General features: G+C 42.1%; 1 protein-coding gene across 1 annotated transcript in view; it reads right to left on the reverse strand.

Moving 5' to 3' along the window:
• The window catches only part of LOC137272175 (uncharacterized), a 550,405-nt gene that overhangs the window by 266,982 nt on the left and 260,781 nt on the right, over positions 1-22,642 (reverse strand). Inside the window, exons 28-30 of the mRNA XM_067804527.1 lie at positions 13,059-13,272; positions 5,288-5,479; positions 4,968-5,182 (exon numbers count right to left, since the gene is read on the reverse strand). Coding sequence (XP_067660628.1) covers positions 4,968-5,182; positions 5,288-5,479; positions 13,059-13,272 — 621 coding nt within the window. The remainder of the gene's footprint in view (positions 1-4,967; positions 5,183-5,287; positions 5,480-13,058; positions 13,273-22,642) is intronic.

Below are 22,642 nucleotides of genomic sequence, written 5' to 3' on the forward strand. Positions count from 1 at the left end.
GTACAGATTTTTCTCAAAATCACAGATGGCCAGCTTTCGCAGGTTCATCCAATCCAGGTTCACAGTCAGTCGTTCAGAAGCCAGCTCAAGGATACTCCAAGTACTTGTTGCTGGTTTTGGCGTATCTTTTGGTGGCCATGGTAATTCCAACTCGCAAGCCTTTCCCTACGAAAAGGTGCATGTCATAATCCATCAACTGTTTCAGTTCCACGCCAGTGTTTTTCAAGAAGGTGTCCCAAGACCGGGCACAGTAAAATATCACACAGGATCCATGCTGTACTGTTTTGAGCACATTTTCCTGAATATCTCGAGCACATCATCTATCTCAAAACATTATGTCTCGATCATATTCTTCAAAGTTTGATGAAACTTCTCTAAAGGTCGCTGCGATGCTGGATGATAAGCACTAGACTTAACTTGCTTAAATAAACTGGTACATAGCTTGTTGGAACACCTTAGACATAAGTTTGTGTCCTGATCAGACTGAACAACATCTGGCAAACCAACTAAGGTGAAAAACTTTATCAAAGCCTTGACAATCACAGGAGCAACAATGCTACGAAGTGGAACTGCTTCAGGAAATCTGGTAGAAGCACACATGATAGTGAGCAAATACTGATTACCAGACTTAGTCTTAGGTAGTGGACCAACACAATCAATAATAACTCTACTGAAAGGTTCCTCAAAAGCTGGTATAGGTTTCAAGGGAGCTGAAGGAATTTTCTGATTTGGTTTTCCAACAATTTGGCATGCATGACAAAATTCAGCCACATCTTGTCTCAAGCTGGTCCAAAAGAAATGTGCCAAAATTTTCTCACAAGTTTTGTTTACACTCAAATGAACTGCCATGGGACTTTCATGTGCCAGTGAAAGTACATGCTCTTTCGGTACCACAATTTGATTGCACAATTTCCATTCATCCTCTGTAGGAACACCCGGCGACCTATATTTCCTCATCAGAACACCATCCTTGTAGTAATAACAAACTGCAACCTTGCTAACCTCCTCAAAAGAAACAGCCTTACTAGCCAACTTCTGCACTTCAACATCGTCACCCAGCACACTAATAAGCTGCTCTCTGGAAAGAATGTGATCACGATCTGACAAACCATGAGACTTATCAAGAAGACCTGCAGCTGAACAGCTACTCTTTGAAGGTAAGTCAACAGTTTCTAACTCACACACAGAATGATCCATGAATGTTCCTAATAAATGGAATCATTTGGCAATGAAGTCTTGGAAGAAATGCCTTTCGACATTGAATGAGTGACTACACAAGAAGGAAAAATATCCGGAAATTCATCCTCCAACTTTTCAGAACTATCCAAACTCTCCGTCGAAACAGTGACAACAGGATCAGCACCAACTTTGGCCCCCATAAGATCATTATCGATTAACAAATTGACACCCGGAACTGGGAGAGAGTCATGAACACCAACTTTCATTTCATCTGAAATGAAATCAGAAGTCAAATTCACAAAATGGTAAGGAGCAGAAGAATTGCCACCTATACCCTGAAGCAAAACATCTCAGTTAGCTGAAGACTCATCAGAAAAAGGCAAAATATCCTTCAAAATCAGAGATTGAAGAGCTCCAGTATCCCTCAATATAATAACGGGCTGTGGGGTAGAATTATCCATAAGTGATACAGTTCTGCTGTATTGACAAGACTGAATAAGCATCCTGTGCTTTACCCTTCAAGACAGTTTGCAAAAGCATAGTCCATGACTCCTAGGCCACTTGAGATTTTCACCAACCTTTTCAAAATGTAGAAAATATTTGTCTACTTCTGTCTCATTAAAAGGGGGTACAAGTCTAGCATGCCTTACAATGTCAAAAGAGGAAGAATCTGAGGGCTGAGAATGGTTTTCAAGCTTTTTCTGAGCAATTTCTCTGTCAACTTGCAATTTCTTCAATTCTAATTCCATTCTATCTCTAGAATCTTCTCAGCCAGCCTCCCGGAAGTCAAAAGTTAATCAAAACACAAGGTAAAGGGGAAGTAACTCTAAAGCACTTCCTTAAAGCCTGCTGCCAAAATGCGAAAACTACTGAACATTTATGACATGGAATGTGACCCATAACAATTATCACTTAAAACGTTGTGACCCAATAATAAATATTACTTTAATGAATAATACAATTTACAGAAAAAACACATCCGTAACAGAAGCCAAATTCATTTGTTGGAATACATCCTCGCAAGTACCCCTCATAAATATGTATCATTCATACCTCTCAATATCAAGATGTTGAAAAGGGGTTGAAAACAGTATGTCACACAAATCTGCATCATGCGAGAGGCGAGGAATTTTTCTGTTGGACGAAAGAAGTTTCAAAAGGTAATATTTACATCTGCAGTGTATCAAGAAACGTTTCTTTATCAGCAACCATGCTCTGCTTCCATTTGTTGATTTCACTAGCATCTTTATTCTTCTTGTTTTACATTGCACACTGTCAACATTCCATCATGCCAGCTCGGCACCCTGCACTCACATCGTGCTCTCATTTTCACCACCTGGTTTTCCCAGCAGTCCCACTTCTGTGCACAGATGGATACCATCCTAGCAGATGATACATTATCTCAACAGATGGATACCATCCTAGCAGATGATACATTATCTCAACAGATGGATACCATCCTAGCAGATGATACATTATCTCAACAGATGGATAGCAGCCTGGCAGACGATACATTATCTCAACAGATGGATACCATCCTAGCAGATGATACATTATCTCAACAGATGGATACCATCCTGGCAGACGATACATTATCTCAACAGATGGATAGCAGCCTGGCAGACGATACATTATCTCAACAGAAGGATAGCAGCCTGGCAGACGATACATTATCTCAACAGAAGGATAGCAGCCTGGCAGACGATACATTATCTCAACAGAAGGATAGCAGCCTGGCAGACGATACATTATCTCAACAGAAGGATAGCAGCCTGGCAGACGATACATTATCTCAACAGAAGGATAGCAGCCTGGCAGACGATACATTATCTCAACACTTCCCATAATAAAAGCATGATCATGGGCGACAGCGCCACCACCACATTCTCTGATCTAGGGGACACACAAGTACGGGAAATGCCTTGCGTGTATTACACTTGCAAAACAACGTGTATGTGTGACGAGAAGTCATCGTTGAATCTCAGTTGAACTGGATCAATAATTTTGTATTGACCTACCCCTATCTCATCATGGAAGAGGATCCCAGTGTCATGGAACTGAAAAATTAATTAAATATCAACACTGTCGTATTTATGTACAACCAGGAACAGCCCCCACCACAAATGTCGATAGAGTCAAGGCTATTCAGCATGATTACACCATTACATTTGAGGCCATTTCTTCATCCAAACATTTTGATTTTGTTAGCCTGAAGTATATTCACCGACGATTGATGTCATAGTAGTACACAGTAGTATGAACAATGATACAGTAGTATAAACAATGATCGAACACACACACAGTAGTATAAACAATGATGGAACATGATTAGCCAAACACACAAACAGTAGTATAGACAATGACGGAACACATATACAGTAGTATAGACAATGATGGAACACACATACACACAGTAGTATAAACAATGATGGAACACACATACACACAGTAGCATAAACAATGATGGAACACACACAGTAGTATAAACAATGATGGAATACACACACAGTAGTATACACAATGATGGAACACACACACAGTAGTACAAACAATGATGGAATACACACAGTAGTACAAACAATGATGGAACACACAGTAGTATAAACAATGATGGAATACACACACAGTAGTATAAACATTGATGGAATACACACACAGTAGTATAAACAATGATGGAACACATACAGTAGTATACACATTGATGGAACACACACAGTAATATAAACAATGATGGAACACACATATAGTTGTAAAAACAATGATGGAACACACACACACAGTAGTATAAACATTGATGGATGACAGACAGTAGTATAGACAATGATGGAACACACACAGTGTAATATAAACAATGATGGAACATGATTAGCCGAGCACACACACAGTAGTATAAACAATAATGGAACACACACAGTAGTATAAACAACGATGAAACAGGATTAGGGCCTTCCCTTAATATTTACTGTGTGATAATAATTCTCTTCAAGATTTTATCAATCTTGCATACTTAATGTAACCAACAAGTAAGCCAGCTGTACACACCAAACTATTACTGTGTGCTTTTCATCATGATTATTTTCTGCTTAATATGGCCAGCCAGCCGGTCAGCCACCGGTACACTAAGCTGAGACACACAGACACACACACACGCTGTGACTCGTACGCACACAGCGTTCAAAGGAGCAACCACCTCACATGACCCCATACCTCAGGCAACCCAAACCTTTTTCCCCAACCGACCCCATGCTCTCCGAAAATTCCTTCCTTTAGAAACTATTCCACCAACTTTCATCAAATTTACCATGCACCTCAGTAAGTAGTATACACTTTTCAAGGGTCTAATTTTTAAATTGGGCCCTAGGGAAGGATTTGGTCACATATACCCCTTGCATATACTACTCAAGGCCATCTTTATTTGTTTAAGTTGATGTATGAGCTGAATCACGAGGCCATTTTTATTTAAGTTGTATGAAGGTGAATTATTTGTTTGTGTTTCTGTATGCAGGTGGGCCGCTTTCTGTATTAAGATATGTTCCTGTATGAAGTTGGTAACAAAGCCATCTGTATGAGCCACTGGAATGTCTGCCTTTGCTCTGCCTAACTGAATGATGCCACTGTCCTGAACCAAAGTGAAAATCTACTTAATGACAATTTGATGACATGTCAACTTGATAATGGCGTACATGGTAATAAGGAGTTTGTAAGTAAGTTATCATCATTGTAAGGTATAAGCTGAATGAGAAATTAGGCAGAGTTTTCATGATGACCACTGAGATGTAAATACTTACCCACAGATGCTGAGCGCACCTCCGACATATCCCACAAGACTTGCAGCCAGTCACTTTGGTCCGGCACTCACATCCTCTCAGATACTGCCCCATGATGCCATTGTACTTGCACACTGGACCCTGGTCACAGCAAAGATCACACAGGGTGCAGATGCTCTGGACGGTCTCAGCATCAGACATGCCCCACTCGTGTTTACATCCAACTGAAGTATTGGCTGAAAGGCAACATTCAGAATTCCTTCACAGTTAGTCGATGTGGTGGTTCTCATATATTAATCACTCAGCACCAAATTAGTGGAACATATGTCTTGCTAACTTACCAAACCAATTTGGCACATCCTCCTCAATGATTGGAACAAGGCCACAGTTGTCAAGATGGCTGTCAATCACATCTGCTAAGATACAGAACACATTCCACGTGTATTCCTCAACATGGTAGCGGGTGTCATCATTGACTTGGCCAACATCAGAGTCTGGCATAAAGCACTTGCACTCCAGGGTTAGAGCATCAGCTGAAACAAGGATTGGGCTTATACACAAACTCTTGCACTCCAGGATCTGAGCATCAACTGGAACAGGAAACAGGGAGTGGGCTTATACAGAAACTCTTGCACTCCAGGATCTGGGCATCAACTGGAACAGGAAACAGGGAGTGGGCTTATACACAAACTCTTGCACTCCAGGATCTGAGCATCAACTGGAACAGGAAACAGGGAGTGGGCTTATACAGAAACTCTTGCACTCCAGGATCTGGGCATCAACTGGAACAGGAAACAGGGAGTGGGCTTATACACAAACTCTTGCACTCCAAGATCTGGGCATCAACTGGAACAGGAAACAGGGAGTGGGCTTATACACAAACTCTTGCACTCCAGGATCTGAGCATCAACTGGAACAGGAAACAGGGAGTGGGCTTATACACAAACTCTTGCACTCCAGGATCTGAGCATCAACTGGAACAGGAAACAGGGAGTAGGCTTATACAGAAACTCTTGCACTCCAGGATCTGGGCATCAACTGGAACAGGAAACAGGGAGTGGGCTTATACACAAACTCTTGCACTCCAGGATCTGGGCATCACTGGAACAGGAAACAGGGAGTGGGCTTATACACAAACTCTTGCACTCCAGGATCTGGGCATCAACTGGAACAGGAAACAGGGAGTAGGCTTATACACAAACTCTTGCACTCCAGGATCTGAGCATCAACTGGAACAGGAAACAGGGAGTGGGCTTATACACAAACACTTACACTCCAGGATCAGGGTTAGGGCATTAACTTGAACAGACACAATGGCACTCCAGTTAACAGGGAGCGGGCTTTTGCACAAACAAAACATATCTATCTTATAAATAAATCTGGGAGACAGTGAGGAGACCTTTTGAAAGAATAATAAGATAGAATCTGCATCATGAACTAAATTTTGGGTGGAAGATAAAAAAAAATGAGCTTGTTGGTAACATGTGTAAATAGGCTTCTGGTTGAGCATGAGAAGAGATAGGTCACACTGAGGACGAGCTCTGCTGCCCGAAAGGCTATCATAAGTAGTCCCACCAAATGAAATACTGCTCCGTGAAAACCACATTTGCAAACAAGTCTAAAAGACTTTTACAAATGATTATTTCATAAATTCGCATAGACTGTGAGCATATTTTCAAAACTGACCACGCAGGCAAACTTGGCTAACATGGAGGAGATGGAACACTAATCTCCATTTCTATGGCCTGACAGAATGTCCAAATGAAAACACAAGAAACACACTTCTTTATCAACATACTCAAGTTCAGCCAAAACACAGTTGACAAAATGTTGCTCAAACCACCCAGAGACTCCCCAAAAGCAAATTCCAGAGGCAGCATAAACCAATGGCCCCATCCCGTATCATCGCTACCTTTGTTAAATTGATGGACTGAGATGATCTACTACAGGCACGGAAAATACTACAAGAATAGACCAGACGGTACAGCATCCAGACAGACCTGACCCCTATGTTAAAGAAGCGACAGATGATTCTGAGCAGACAGGCCACAGAAATACACATGAAACAGAACATGTGGTCAAAGGTGAGTGTGATGGGGTGGAAGTCATATTGGAGATGAAGGAGCCACACACTCAATCTTCTCAATGGAAAGGATATGAATGACTTCTTTGAGTGCCACGTTTAGAAGTTTGTGAATCAGATAAGGATAAACTGTATGGATGGACAACTTCTTCATTCAGGTGAAGCAATGTTTTGATACAGATATATATAAAGTAAGTCCCAAATGTTACTGGCTGTTAACATGGACAGGCCAGGAGCAGTCGTGCTGTAAAGTAAGTCCCAAATGTTACTGGCTGTTAACACGGTCAGTCCAGGAGCAATCGTGCTGTAAAGTAAGTCCCAAATGTTACTGGCCGTTAACATGGTCAGTCCAGGAGCAGTCGTGCTGTAAAGTAAGTCCCAAATGTTACTGGCTGTTAACACGGTCAGTCCAGGAGCAGTCGTGCTGTAAAGTAAGTCCCAAATGTTACTGGCTGTTAACATGGTCAGTCCAGGAGCAATCGTGCTGTAAAGTAAGTCCCAAATGTTACTGGCTGTTAACACGGTCAGTCCAGGAGCAGTCGTGCTGTAAAGTAAGTCCCATATGTTACTGGCTGTTAACATGGACAGTCCAGGAGCAGTCATGCTGTAAAGTAAGTCCCAAATGTTACTGGCTGTTAACACGGTCAGTCCAGGAGCAGTCGTGCTGTAAAGTAAGTCCCAAATGTTACTGGCTGTTAACATGGTCAGTCCAGGAGCAGTCGTGCTGTAAAGTAAGTCCCAAATGTTACTGGCTGTTAACACGGTCAGTCCAGGAGCAATCGTGCTGTAAAGTAAGTCCCAAATGTTACTGGCTGTTAACACGATCAGTCCAGGAGCAGTCGTGCTGTAAAGTAAGTCTCAAATGTTAACATGGTCAGTCCAGGTGCAATCGTGCTGTAAAGTAAGTCCCAAATGTTACTGGCTGTTAACATGGACAGTCCAGGAGCAATCGTGCTGTAAAGTAAGTCCCAAATGTTTATGGCTATCAACATCATTAATGTTACTATCCTTCAGTGTTAGATTTAGTTTGGGGCTGGGCCGCACATTACGAGAGAATTGTAGAGAATCTCTTTTATTAGGATTACATGTAACATGCCATTTGCCAGCCTAATCAGAAATTTTATGTAGATCATTATTAAGACACAGAGCAGTTTCACCAGGATCATCTATTACAGCATAAAGTGATGTGTCATCTGTGACGGATATTGCTGTTAATTCCTTCAGTGATGTTGTTGACATACAGTTGAAACAGTTATGCAGAATGTAACACAGCGAGTGGTCAGATAGCGGTTATGAAGATCAAGCGTTGATATCAAGCAAGATATATACACTCCATGTCATACACTCCAGTAATCTGTGTGTATTTTCGTGTCCAACAACACAGCAACTAGCCGCTATATATACATTCAGCCATTTCCTGAAAGTTCATTGCATACTTATGAAGAGAAATAGTTACATAATCATAAGAAAACAAATTTATATGTTGATTAAATATTCAATGAATGTTTAGGTGCTGTGAAATATTACTTTCATTTACAGTTGTACTTTTATAACGAACACGGATATAACGAACTGACGGCTATAGCGAACTGTTTTAAAAGTCCTGAATAAACAACTATATGTTATCATATAAAAAAGTCATGAATAAGGAATTCTCTATAACAAACTTACCGGCTATAGCGAACTGATTTGCAATCCCCGCACATCCCCGGTAACACTAATTAACGGTGTGAATAACGAACTGTGAGAACTCAATCAGTGTCATTGCCAGTTAGCGATGCTCACTTTGAAATCCTCGACAGTTCCAGTTAACACTGATTAATGGTGTGAATAGTCAATTGAGCAAATTCAATCTGTGTCAATCTGTGGTCCCTCTTAGTTCGTTATAAAAGCATTTTACTGTACTTTAAATCGATGCCAAACAGGTGTGCATCTTGCTCACAATAAAACATGCAGTTAAACCGTCTAACTGTTGTGTGTATATTCACTATTTCAATGGTAAAACCATTAATTTCATGTTTTGTCAAAAGCATGTTGAATTCTGCCATAGCAACCATGACTTTGTAAACAATAAATGGAAATTAGGAGAGATATATACTAATCAGCAGACCAAAGTTGTCTTTTTCCGACATCACAAAATGCACAAAACATGCCATGATGTCAACTAAAATGTTGTATTAGTTTCAGTAATTTCATTACATTTGGAGATGTGACTGTTACTGCAACAAAATAAGAGACAACACCAGAAGTACAAAGAGATGGATATTTTATTTCAAGCAGGACATCTGTTGCATCAAAGGCCCAAAGTGGCATCAGGACCAGGTCCCCTTGGGAAGGTCCCCCCTGCTTCCAATGTTCGCAGAGGTGTGCACCCGACTGCTGCAGAGAATGTGTCTGTGTTTCCCTCTGCCTCTCCTCTCCTTATGGCTTTAAGGGTTAACCCTAACCCCGTTTCCCTCTGCCTCTCCTCTCCTTATGGTTTCAAGTCCTGGGTTCATATATGCTTCCTGTCCTTTAACTTATTAAGCCAGAGAGCCACTTCACTGCTCAACACCTGGAACCCCATGCTGATTGCATGTCTTTCTGTGGTGAGACAAATTAGGGCTATTCACGCCTGATATCCCTGGCAGGTTTCGGAAACTGTCTCATCATACGAGCAAGTCCTGATTGTTTAATTGTTTAATTGTGTTGAAAGATATATGTTGAAAGAAAGCAGGAGTGAATACATGTCATACATGTAACGTTTTACATAATTTTATTGCACTTTCTCTTGTAAACTTTTGGTGGCGTGTGCATGTGTATTTTCTTAACACGTTTGTATTCTTTGTATGTAAGACATACTTAAAAACAAATTGTCCCTCTCAAATCATTGTGTGAGGTTTAATTGTTCAAAACATCTATGTCAATGGCAGTAAAGAAGAATTTACGCACATGCCTAATAATCATCTATGAAAGAAGCGTTTTCGCTGATACGTTGCTAGTGTATACTGAATATTTTAAGGTAAGTACTAATAAGCTAGTGTGTGACTTACATGGAACAGATTGACAGTTTGTCAATTTGGTTCATCTAGATTTAACACAGAAAATATACGTTATCACATGAACACACATGTATACATATTGTATAATGCTATTCCTTGCACATACGTAAGACAAAGGGTCATGGGATGGGCGTCATCAAAGTTCCCGAATAGGACGTTTTGTATCTCAACTGTTCAATATAGTCCCTGAATTGTTATCTATGACCAATCGTATCATGAGATACCTGTCACATAGGAAATGACAGGTGAAGGGGTGTGGGCTGAATTTCTGAAGAGCACGTTCGGTCACTAGACAGCTTGGATACAGATTGACTATTGGTTAGATCGCTGACCAATCGATATGCTGGATTTTGGCTTTATCAACTCTAGCTATCATGAAAAAGTTTGTGTATTGTGAACATATAGTATTCCCAGAAATTATTGAGAATCATGTTGCGTCATGTAACTCATTACGTTTACTAACTTCTGGCGTTTTACTTACATAAGCATGTTAAAACATCATCTTTTTACAGTCTCAGTCTTGTTTTAGTACTTTGTTAGACCTCCTCGCTCAGCAATGCATGCCTGAATACGCCTAGGCACACTACCCATCAAAGTTTGTAGGTAATCGTGTGACAGGGTATCCCAATATTGGACCACCTCGGCCTTCATATCTTCAATATTTCTCAGTCCCTTTTGGTTTATTCTGTCCTTCATGACTCCCCACACATTCTCAATTAGGTTTAGGTCTGGGCTGTAACTGGGCCAGTCTAAAACTTGAACATTTTCGCCCGACAACCACTGTTTTGTGTAGCGCGCAGTGTGTTTTGGGTCATTATCATGCTGGAAAATCCAATCATCTTCATACAATGTTTGTGCTGTCGGAAGAAGGTGACCATTTAGAATGTCAACGTATCAAGTTTCCCGTGAAAACACACAATGGCGTCACTCCGTGAGCCGATATGCCACCCCACATGTGAAACTTTGGGCTATGTTTTGGTCGCTGGTAGATAGGTTTGACAGTATCTTTGGTCCAAATTTTCACACAATTAGGGAAAAGCCAAACAGAACTTTCATCTGAAAAGAAAACATTATCCCAGTCTTGATTTTCATGAGCCCGACACCAGTTTAAACATTTTTCCTTTTGTGCATCTTTCATCAACGGCGAGGGAATTCCACGTTTTTTCACCCAATTAAGTCTCTGTAATTCCTGCCTAACTGTTTCATTGCATACCTGAGGACTTCCTCTGCTAATCATTTCATTTCTGATGTTCTCAACACTTTTCAATTTGCCCCTACTCACAATCTGCCCAAGTCTTCGGCGATCCACAACACTGAATTTCCTAGGCCGACCTGCCCCTGCTTTGTGCTCTATCCCGGTTCCTGTTTGAATATTCTTCAAAGTTCTGTATACTGTAGACAGAGGAATACCATGTCTACAACCTAACACTTTAGCATCAGCCTCACCCCTTTCAAAATCATCTAGAATGAGCTTTCTTTTCTCTCTTGCTGTAAATTCTGCCATGTCAACACAGGAAGCCGTCTGCTCAGACAAGGGAGATAACTCTTGACGTAATGAGCTACCTTCTAAGCCTTCAAGAGTTGTCTCCCTTATTTAGTATGCTTAGTGCATAGTGAAAGCCCTTTTTTCCATCTTAGCATCATTAGAAAAAAAACAAAGATTTTCTCAATAATTTCTGGGAACACTGTACACCTAGGACTACGAGTTTATTTTTCCTTAAAAAGCTCAAAGCGCTACAATCCGATTATTTTCACCCCGGATAACACAATCCCACCATTGAGTAGAGATAGTATTTATTTGCATATACATTTTGCGCACACTACTTGTACATCAAATATAATGGCTTGCTGAATCTGAACACTGTTACGAATAAATATCATAATTCAAGTACATGTATTACAGAATTCAGAAAAGTTACATGATACTGATTTATTGTGATGTATACACTTGTAGTTGAATCTCCCCAAATAATTATGAAGATGGGCATACTTATATTTGTTTTGAAAGCAAACGAGGTTCAGAAGTTTGACAATGGACATGACTCCACAAAACAGGTTGTCCAATGATATAACAGTGCATTAGTTTGTTTTACAATTGTCACGGGACAAAACTTTATCTGGACATGCATTCTGCCAGAGGCTGTTATTTTGAGCTTGAAAGAGGTGTTCATATGAAACGGCTTGAACAAAATGCCCCAGTTACCTTTGTATGGTTTATATGTACTATATATGTATATTATGAGTAGATGCAAGAGTTATCACTTCATATTCGATTTTGTATTATTGTCAACTCTATAAATCACTAGTCGCAAATGAGTTAGGTCTAAATAAGTAACTTGGTTTATTTCAAATCTGTATGAACATGGGTGTAATACAGTATTGCTATGTATGTCTGTGATTCATTATATGGACTATTACAATGAATGAAGGAATGAATGATTTAATTTAGAAGAAGGTTTTGTAACCTTGTCACCGTTAATTCAATCAATGTGCAAACATAGTATCATAGTATTCACTCCCAATGACGAGTAACAAACACTTACCTCCTGTAACAACATCTCATAATCCCCTTTCTCGCAGACATGTGTTCATTTGCCTGTATAAGCCGACGACATTGCAAGCATTTGTTATCAAAACACATTAATAGTTCTTCTGATTAACACAGAAAGTAACCTCTCTCGTAAGAAAAGCTAATCTTTGATCATTACTGCTACAATGATTGAAATAATAGGTACAGTATGAATGCATAAGCAAGTCTCTCGCTGAATGAGAGGTGCTTTCTGCTGACGACCATGCGCGACTCTCGCTGAATAAGAGGTGCTTTTTATTACCCCCAATACGCATCTCTTGCTGTGAGAAGCTAATTAATTTGCCACACATATGCGTCTCCCGGCCTTAAAGAGTTAACAGCATTTGCCTGCTAAACAATCTGGAGATAAGTTTCGGTGTCATTGCAGTTTTGTAAGAGTTATATGTGTTTCTACTAACCTTGCCTCAGTGTCGTATGTTTCACAATGGTAGTCTGAACAGCTCCATTCTGCAGAACTCCTCCCTCTTTCATTATCAGTTGCAGTCGAGAGAACTGCGAGCACAGCGTCACCACCACAGGTACAATGCCGGATGGCATCCCGGTCACAAACTTGTATGTCCTCCATATCAACACACTGTCAGCTGGTCTCTTCCCCTTGGCCCAGTAGTCAGACTAGAGGAACAATCAAGGTGGGTGCACACTAGAGAGCAGAACAATCAAACAGAAGGTAGACTAAAGAAACGATCAATCAATGTACACTAAAGTAACAGACAAACTGAACATATACTAGAGGAACAATCCAAAAGGGAGACAGGTTGTCTGATAAATATCGAGAAGCTCATTTTCCCCGTGCGTTTCACGCATGAACTGTTATAGCACACTGGATTTGGGAACAGGTACAATCCCAACGAATTGAATCAACACAATATACTGAGGAAATATGTTTAGGACCACCGATCTATTTCACGAAGCAAATGACATTTTCCTGGATTTTTTTTAACAAAATTGTTGAATATCTAAAATGCTTGTCAATGCCTCAATCATCTTCATCTATTTGTCTTCGTCTTAACTAAAGGTTAGCGTGGAATATCAGTATCTTATGCCTGAAATTGCAGTCTTATCATTCGAAGGAATATGCGGTGTTGTTTTAATGGGTAAAGTTGACTTTTTGTCTGCTAAATATTAAATAGATAATAACTACATATAGTTAATTGAGTTTCATTTAACTTTTTAATATGTTAAAAGTTATCTGTTACTGAATGGTGGTGGCTAAATCAGAGTAGCAAGGGGGAAATATTTTTATCCCATAATTTTGTTCCAATTTCTCTGTACGGGCTGATTTTCTTTCATAATTCCGCTGGTGATCGACTGGGAATACATGTCTTGGAAATTTACATAACCGGTTCCAGAGAAATGGTTAGTATTCAAACAATATTTCCAAATTTCTGTCATATTTTTATTATGGTCACCAAAATTGTGTACAGAAAATGAAAATACCTTTTGACATTGATAAGTCAGTGAGAAATATCTTTGTACACAAATTTGTATGTTTGGGGATTACTCAGTACCAGACTCAGTAGATTTATCAGTGACTAAAAAAATATAAAATACAGACAACTCACCAAAGATTACTCTTTTTTTATGACAAAGTATGGGAACAGTAAAAACCTGATATAGTATGTGTCAATTATTATACAAGACACAACAATGTTGGAAAATTAGGCGGACTTACTGACTTATGCTTTAATTATCACTCTCTGAATCAGTCTCGGTGTCTGAATCACTTGCAAGTCCTAAGTCAATCACTAGTCCGTCAATTTCCCTTTCTACTGCGATTTCGCGTTGCCAGTAGCCATCTTCAATTGTTTTAACATGTTTACAACATTCCGACCATTCTTTGCACCGATTGCAGACATCCTTTCATTTATGGCAACTCTTAAGGAACTTTTTGTGAACTGCATTATCCATAATGATGACAGAATGCAGTGGAAGGTTTGGGATCAACTTTTCCTGGAGCCATTTGGAAAAATTATCAAAGTTCATCTCATCATGATAGTCTGCTGATTTGAGTTTGGAATAAAAAACAAGCAAAACATTTGGAACAAAACCGTTTTCACCCCCTGCATGAAACACAATAAGACTGTGTCCGGTGCCAGACTGAGGTTGAACCCCATTTATTACGACTTCACCCTCAAGTTGCCAACACTTTGGGACATTGTGGTGTACATGCAACCATGTTTCATCGATAAAGATGAGTGTTCGATTTTCTTCTCTGTATTTCTTTATTGCACGCGAGTATTGCAAACGCTTGGAAACAATGTCTTTACGTTCCATTAAAAGTTTACGGCTTGACTGCGTTTTTCGCCACCTAAACCCCATGTCTTTAGGATTTTTTCGAAAACTTTCCTTAGAACCCTCGTAGTTCAACTAGCACTTTGCCATATCATACATCGTATCCAGAGTGGGTAGTTGTTTTTATACGCCATATAAACTTTGTACAAATTGACAGACTGCACACCGGTCGAAATCATCAAGTTTGTAACTGCAAGTTTTGGGTTTGCGCAACTTGGTGGGACTGATAAATGTAGGTCCACTCGCACTCCTACCACCTTCTGCCTTAATGCGCTTGAGAGTCCAGTAGCAAGGCTACTTTGTAAGAGAGAATCTGCTTTGGTTGCACAGTTTTTGTCCATATACATGATAACATTGTATGCTATCTCCCTTGCCTGAGAATGAACTATTTGCCCATGTTTTCCTAACTTGGACATTTTTCACTTCAACTGAAATCTGTTAAACAGTATTGAGACAGGTGTTAAACAGTAGCGAGACTGGTGTTACACAGTAGCAAGACAGGTGTTAATCAGTAGTGGTGTTGATTTCATGTCACGGTTAGCATGTATTGCACGTAGTAGTATAGGGAATGGGGGTTTTAAAACACTTTCAAAAAAGTCTCTACAACGCCTTATTTACTAAATAAGGCTTTGGTTGGGCCCTTAGCTCTTGCTACTATTACCCCTACTACTTAACGTGTGTTGGAGGTAACACTGTGCCGTACGGTACGATCAATAATTCTTCTCTTACAAACCCCCTACCCGGCCCATCCCTCAAGTAGTATAAGTTAGGTTCGTCGGCTTTCATATCCACTTTATCTATGTTGTAAGTTTTGACTGACCATATAGGATCGGTGGCCCGCTTACGGCTATCACCCTCGTGTTCCCCCGGCTGGTATAGATACCTCACTAGGGCCCTATCTGGTATCTGTTTCTCCTTCCCACGCAATGGAGCGTCCGACTCTGCAACTATTGATTTTAGTTTGATAGCGTCTGCCGGTTTCTTACCGGTGAGACGGGTGACTTCATGGTTGATTGCCGACACCACCTTGGGTAACCTCGTGACCCATTCAGTCGATCGTTTTCCAGGGGTGACCATCTCCCTAGCATACTGATGGCCGAACAAGCGCTCAGCCAAAGTCCTATTAAATCTCTCAACTATGGCTTGGCTGCGATGGGCTCCGGCCGTGCCACACCTGACCTTTGTATCGTGTTTGGCTAGCAGTTGTGACACGGCACCCATGAACTCCCGTCCGGGGTCAACTTGCAGCTCTGTTGGCCACGTCAGCGGACTGCGTTTGTATATGCGTTCGAATCCTCTGGCTACCTGGGCCGAATCTTTCGTGGTCAAGGGTTCGGCTTCCTTGTAACGACTGGCTACGTCCACTACGGTTAAGGCATACTTGTACCTCTTGTCGTGGGGTAGGAACAGTAGGTCTGCCTGGTGAACGCTATTAGGTATGTTAATACCGAACCTCCTTCTAGGCACGTAGCGTGGTGCCGGCAAATAGATCTGCCACAGGGCTTGTTTTTCAAGCCACGCTTTGGCTTCCTCCGGGGGTACTCGCGCTATTTTAGCTAGCTTATCTACTGCGCTAGCTCCTTTCCAGTACCCACGCGGGCTGTAGTAAATAGGCTCAAATTTTTTCATGTCCATACGCGTATGTGTTTATCCCATCAATAGCTATCCAACGTTTCGTGTCCATAGGCGACAGGGACGTCTTGTTTATAGTCAGTCCGTATATCTTATGTCCATCACTTCTAAGTGTGTTCATTTTATGCCTAAAGGTACGGGTCTTGAACAGGGCTTCCTTGAATCTGGCGTGTTTGATGTGTTGTTTCACCACATACTTCTTAACCCCCTTAGCCTTCCGGATCTCACTATTGTCGGCTTTCAGTATGGAGTACATCTTAGGTCTCAAACCTATGTACTCGGCTATGGGCGTGCCAGCACACTCGTCCTTCATCTTACCTAGGACCTTTTTATTTACCGTACTGTGTATGGCATGGGTCTTAGGGTAGTCGCTGGTGTCGTATAAATCGAGGTGTTTTTTCATGTCCTCGTACACGTCCTCGGTTCGAATCTCCATCAGCAGGGAATCCGTGTCAGTGTACAGCACTTCACACCTGTCACCGTACTGTTTCTTGAGCTCGTTGTAGTAAAAGTCGTACATCAGGTGTTTGGATACATCGAGGATGCTCATCCCCACGTAAACAGGCCGGTTGAATTTTATGTGGCTTTTCTTCATGTGTAGGGCAACCAGGTTGTCTGTGAATATCCTACTACGGTTGAATGCCGGACTGGCTATCAATCTCCTGAGCTTGTCTTCCTCACTCGACCGAACCAGCTTCACGGTCACGCGTTTCCTCAGGTTCTCCATAGTCTTACCAAACACCGAGTTGTTCATGAGCTTGTAGAGATTTTTCTCAAAATCACTGGTGGCTTTTTTTCGTAGGTCTGTGTTCATTCTGATGTAGGGCTCCATCCATGGGCTCTGGTCGAACATGAGCACCCTGTGTATTTTGGTCAGCCTCATACCCAACGACAGGTACAGCTGTAGGTTACGGTAGTGAATGATGTACTTGGTCTTATTCATTAAGTTAGGCACGAGTTTTTCAACGTCTGTCACACGCCCACCTAACAAGTTATGTTGGTACTCAGACATCCAGTCTGGGTTAACCCTCATACGTTCGGGGGCCAGGGGGTAGCTGTTGTGCGATGTGTGTAATTCCTTGGTATACTCTAAGTCAACCTCGAGGATATACCCTTTGTTCGAATCTGGTGCAACCCCCATAACATCAACGTGGGGTACCCATTCGAATCCCCCTGTAGGTAGATACTGGCTCATGGCCCAGCCGTACAGGTTGTTTGCGTCGAGGTAGAGAATGTGATTGGTTGGCTTGTTAGGATCGTAACCTTTCACGTATTGATTATTTGCTTTCGCGTATCGTTTGGATGCCATGGAAATCCCACCTCGCAAGCCTTTCTCAATGAATAGGTGCATGTCGTAATCTGTGAGCAATTCCAAATTAACTCCGGTCTTTTTAAGCAAGGCGTCCCACGACAGACCTGGGCTGGTGTAATACCATGCGGGGTCGAGTTTATACTGCTTGAAACACGTCCGCCTAAACGTCTCAAACACGTCGGCTAACAGTAGTACATCTGTCCTCAAGTACAGGTCGTGATAATCACCCAGGTTCTTACAACCCAGTTTATTCCATACGTTAGTCGCGTGCGAGTAATCATCTCGTGAGACGGACGCCTCATTCAGCTTGCTATAAAAGCAGTCAATAGGGGGTAGTCTGGTCTCGGTGAACTTGACCCAACTATCCATGTACTCATAGGGGTACACACCCTTCCTCATAAGCAGGGGTCTAGTCTCGGTGTCTGTGTATCGATCGGTGATAGGGAAGGTATTGTTGGCCTTGACCAGACTGTCGAGTGACGACAGGAGGAACTGAAACGAGTCAATGAACCTAAGTCCGTTTAAGCTGAAGGAGATGTATCTCTCCATGTTGTTGGGGATGCACGTTATATTACCATTGATTTTCGCGATGGCCTGCATGATCAAGTGTGAGTCGTACCCTCTCAAGTTGTGAAAGACAACGGGGATGTTTATTGTCTTAGGGTTGATTTTAAGCTTGAGGTTGCACGCGCTGTGAGCGGCGCCTCTATACTTACCAGTTATGTGGCAGTGATCTCTCACCGAATCACCGTTAAGTGGTGAGTCACACACGTGACAGTTAGTGCTACTAGCGTGAGCTAGCCTGTCGACTCGGGTCATACGCATGGGAGCGATTCTATACAATGCATTCCTAATAATTTTTTCTTCCTCCTGCAAACACTTTAGAAACCTTTCAGCCGCGTCAGGGCCCCTATACACTACCGGAGCTTTCGTTTCCCCGTCACAACGGACGACAATGTATCCAAACCCACAGGCTTTATGCTCTTGTGTTTTGTGGGTGAAGCTACCACTGGGAGCCTCGCCGGCGGCACCACTGGGGGAATCCCCCACCACCAAGGCTTCGAAGTCGGCGTATATGATATAAGGCACAGACATTTGGTTCTTGTGGTTACCGAATTTTAGGATATTATCACCTTCCTTAGGCATATCGACTCGTATGGCCGTCTGCCCCACACCTTGGCAATCCTCCCGGTGGGATTCTAATAAATCAGCTCGTGTGAAGCCATGTAGGCATCGTTCACAGAAGTGGGTCTTTTCTCTGTGTGCCGATTGGTCATACAACAGCCTGCTAAAGTGTTTTATCCATGTGTAGTGATACTTGTCACCTCGCTGGATCATGAATATATTGATAACTTGGCGATCCTTCACTTCGCTGACCCTGTGTACTATTGTTGTGTTACCTTCATGCCCAAAGACATTTATAGCCAGATTATTCTGTTTTTCTACTTTAGTGATCTGGGATATGGGGGTGGGTTCATCTATACCATCCCAGTTGAGCCCATCTTCCTGAGGATAATTAGAAGACCTGTTCGGATTAGTGTCAGCTGGAAATAAGGCTGACCTGATAGCTAACCTCAGGCAATCGTTTCCTCTATTCTTAACGTTTACTATGGCATGTTTGTTCCTATAGTAGGGGGACAAGGCTAGGTATGACCCGCCTCTGAATGGCACGTAGTTAGCTATGTCTAGATAGACATTATCGATTTTATCTACAGCCCACCCGGACCCCAAGTGTGTGTAGCGTTCTAGGTATTCTCGTATCTGCTGAAAACTGGTATTGATTGATGCATCAATGGTCTCTGTATGTGTGACAACCTCTTGTTTACCTCGGAAGTAAGGCTGAACATATTCAGTGGTACTCCCAACCTGCTTATTGAGCGACATTTTCACTGTGATCTGAAACTTGATACTTCCTAGGTTATTTAGTTCCTGGTTGACCTTATCAGCTATCAGAGGCTTGATATCTGTAATGTCTATGTTTCTATCAACGTGCAAGCGCCAACCTCTCAAATAGTTGCCTACAGCGCGCTCAGTGCGCACGAACTGTAGGTCAATAGCTCTATTCTGTCGTAATAATTCTAAAAGTTGTGGTTTTCTCATACGGGAATATCCGCCTAAACCCAAATCGTGTGCCTCGGCTTTCAGTTGTTTTACAGTGGGACGTGCTACGGGGGTATGTGATAACAATTCGACTAACCCGGCTCTCCCCAGTTTTGAATAACCCGTGTATCCAAGCTGTTTTGCTTGAGCTTTTAATTGTTTTACCGTAGGAGGGGCTTCTAAACCTAGTAATCTCAACAATGCTGACTTCCGCATTCGAGAATACCCGATCACACCTCTCTGTTTTGCGACCCGCTTAAGCTCGCGTACAGTAGTCATAGTGTTTACACCTAACATAACCAATGTCTAATTGGGTCACAGTAAAGGGAGGTAACCCTTGATAAAAATATGTGGCAGAGTAAAATATTTATTTGGAGTCTATCTTGAGCAGTCGCCTACGTTCTTTTATGTAGTCCTTTTTATTCTCGTAGATGAGTTGATGTCTGACTACGTTCGCTCCGTGAGCTTTACATAGACAGTAGTGTCCTTTAACCCCGATACCACACACAGAACACGTGTAGTTAGGACTTCCTATATGGAAACAACAGAACCCCTGATTCCTGCATTTCCTACCACAGGCCTCGGTCTTCCCCATAAGTATGTATTCGCATCGGTATGGAGCGGGTCTCATGTTTACTTATATAGGTATTTAATTTAATTGCTTCACAACCAACGCAGTAGCTGCTATACCCAACACTATGAAGCCCAGTTCACGATTCATTTGTCCCTTGGATGGTGTGTAGTACTGAGCGAGTGTGGGTTTATTGAGCGGTTCCAATCGTTTACCAGTTAGTAGGTAGTATTCTTTCATTGCTTCATCGACATCGTTGAATGTTTGAACGGCATGGTTTTCACGCTGGAGTTGTTCGTTAATAAAATCGATCCTCTGGAGGCGTTTTTTAGCGTACTCGGCCTGTGCCTTTTGTAATTTCTCAGTAGCGAGATCGTGCCGCTTCCTTTCTTCCTGTATTTCAGCCGCGTGGTCATCTCGTAGTTTCGAGAAGAGGAAATTACTCCCGGAAAATGCAAGGGCATTCACTACCGCCCCACCGACCATCATAGCTATCGTGGCCATCCTATATTTATTTCATTATATTTTCAGGTATTATCCCTTGTTTTACTAGGATGTCTTTTGTGGCCATCGCCATACCAAGGTTCATTATGAGCATACCCATATCCTGCAGGTTGAAATCTAGCTTGATAGTTGGTTGTTTAAGCACCATTTTAGTCAACCGAGCGTACCCTACGGCTAGACTGGCGACCACTGTGGCGTGGTATGCGTCGTTGACGAACGTTTTCCCCTCAGACATTATGTATATGATATAAAAATATTAAAATTATAACATGATATGCGGGTCGACAGTGGGGGTTACCTCACTGTTGGGGGGTACCACCTCACTGTTGGGGGGTACTCCCACGTATAACCATGTTATAACCACGGCAGCACCTACAGCCAACAACAGTCGGGGGTTGATAATTTTATGTTGGTTACACCACCGTTTTTTACCGTTTTTTCTCTCAAATTGACAATGCTTTGCCGTGATAATCGCCGCCGTCACTGGAGCCAACAACATACCATATTTGTGGTACAGCCCGCAGCTGATAGAACTCACGGCGTGTTCGATAAAAGGGTCTTTCTCGAGGTCCTCCCACAGGTAAAGTCGGCGCTCTGGTGGAATGGGAAGGAAGTATGATACAATACCGGTGTATATCTGGGTCATAGCCGATCCTATTGTCTTTGTCATTTCTGCTCCGAGCCGGGACTCGTATCTAGCGTACAGCTTATTGATTTCTTTGGCTGACATTTTGTGAATTTTATCCGGAGTGTAGTCTCCAAAGTAATGTTTGGCTTTGCCGCCAACAGCCAACGCCACCAGTTTCTCTCGCTTATCATCAGTGGGGGAGACCCCCACACCCCCAGGTACCAACAATTGTTCGAGCAATTCCTCACACTCCATCTTATAATATAACAAGTAAGATTTAGTTTTAACTATATAATACACGATGCAGAAAAAACACAGAGAAATGAAGGTTAAGTTGCACACGACAAACACTTCAAATATCATAGCTATACTTAGCATTTGCTTAGCTTTAGCTTAGCTTTGCTTAGCTTTGCTTAGCTTTGCTTAGCTTTGCTTAGCTTTGCTTAGCTTTAGCACACCCTATATGCTACTGGTTGGTCGGTCTTGAGCACGAGCTTAGCGTGTTTAGTTTCAGCGAGCTGTTTCTTCACCCGTTCCCGTTCTAATTTGCTCATCACATCGTTCTCTCTCAAACACTCCTCGAACGAATCCCTGTCCTTGCAGTGAAATAAGGCCACCCATCGCGTCTGCTCCCTGAGGTCTTTCAACACCGAGTTGAACTTCTGCGTTAGCACCCAGACGCTGTGATTTGCATGCCGGCCGGAGAAGGCCAGGTACGATAGCATGTCTCTCTTTTTTGTTATCTCGCGATTAGCGCTGCAGTCGTCCAGTATGAACAGCGTCGGTTCCCCTTTAAATTTCTCGTGAAGAGCTTTCAACCAGTCCTGCAGGCGTGTTCCAGGGTCGATTTTGTGTACGTCCGGGTCCGTCATCACCCAAGGTCGCGCGTACGTTTTATTCATGCTCAGAGTAGGGCACATGATAACGATGTTATCGAACACAT

Source organism: Haliotis asinina, chromosome 2, assembly GCF_037392515.1.
Source record: "Haliotis asinina isolate JCU_RB_2024 chromosome 2, JCU_Hal_asi_v2, whole genome shotgun sequence".
NCBI lineage: Eukaryota > Metazoa > Mollusca > Gastropoda > Lepetellida > Haliotidae > Haliotis > Haliotis asinina.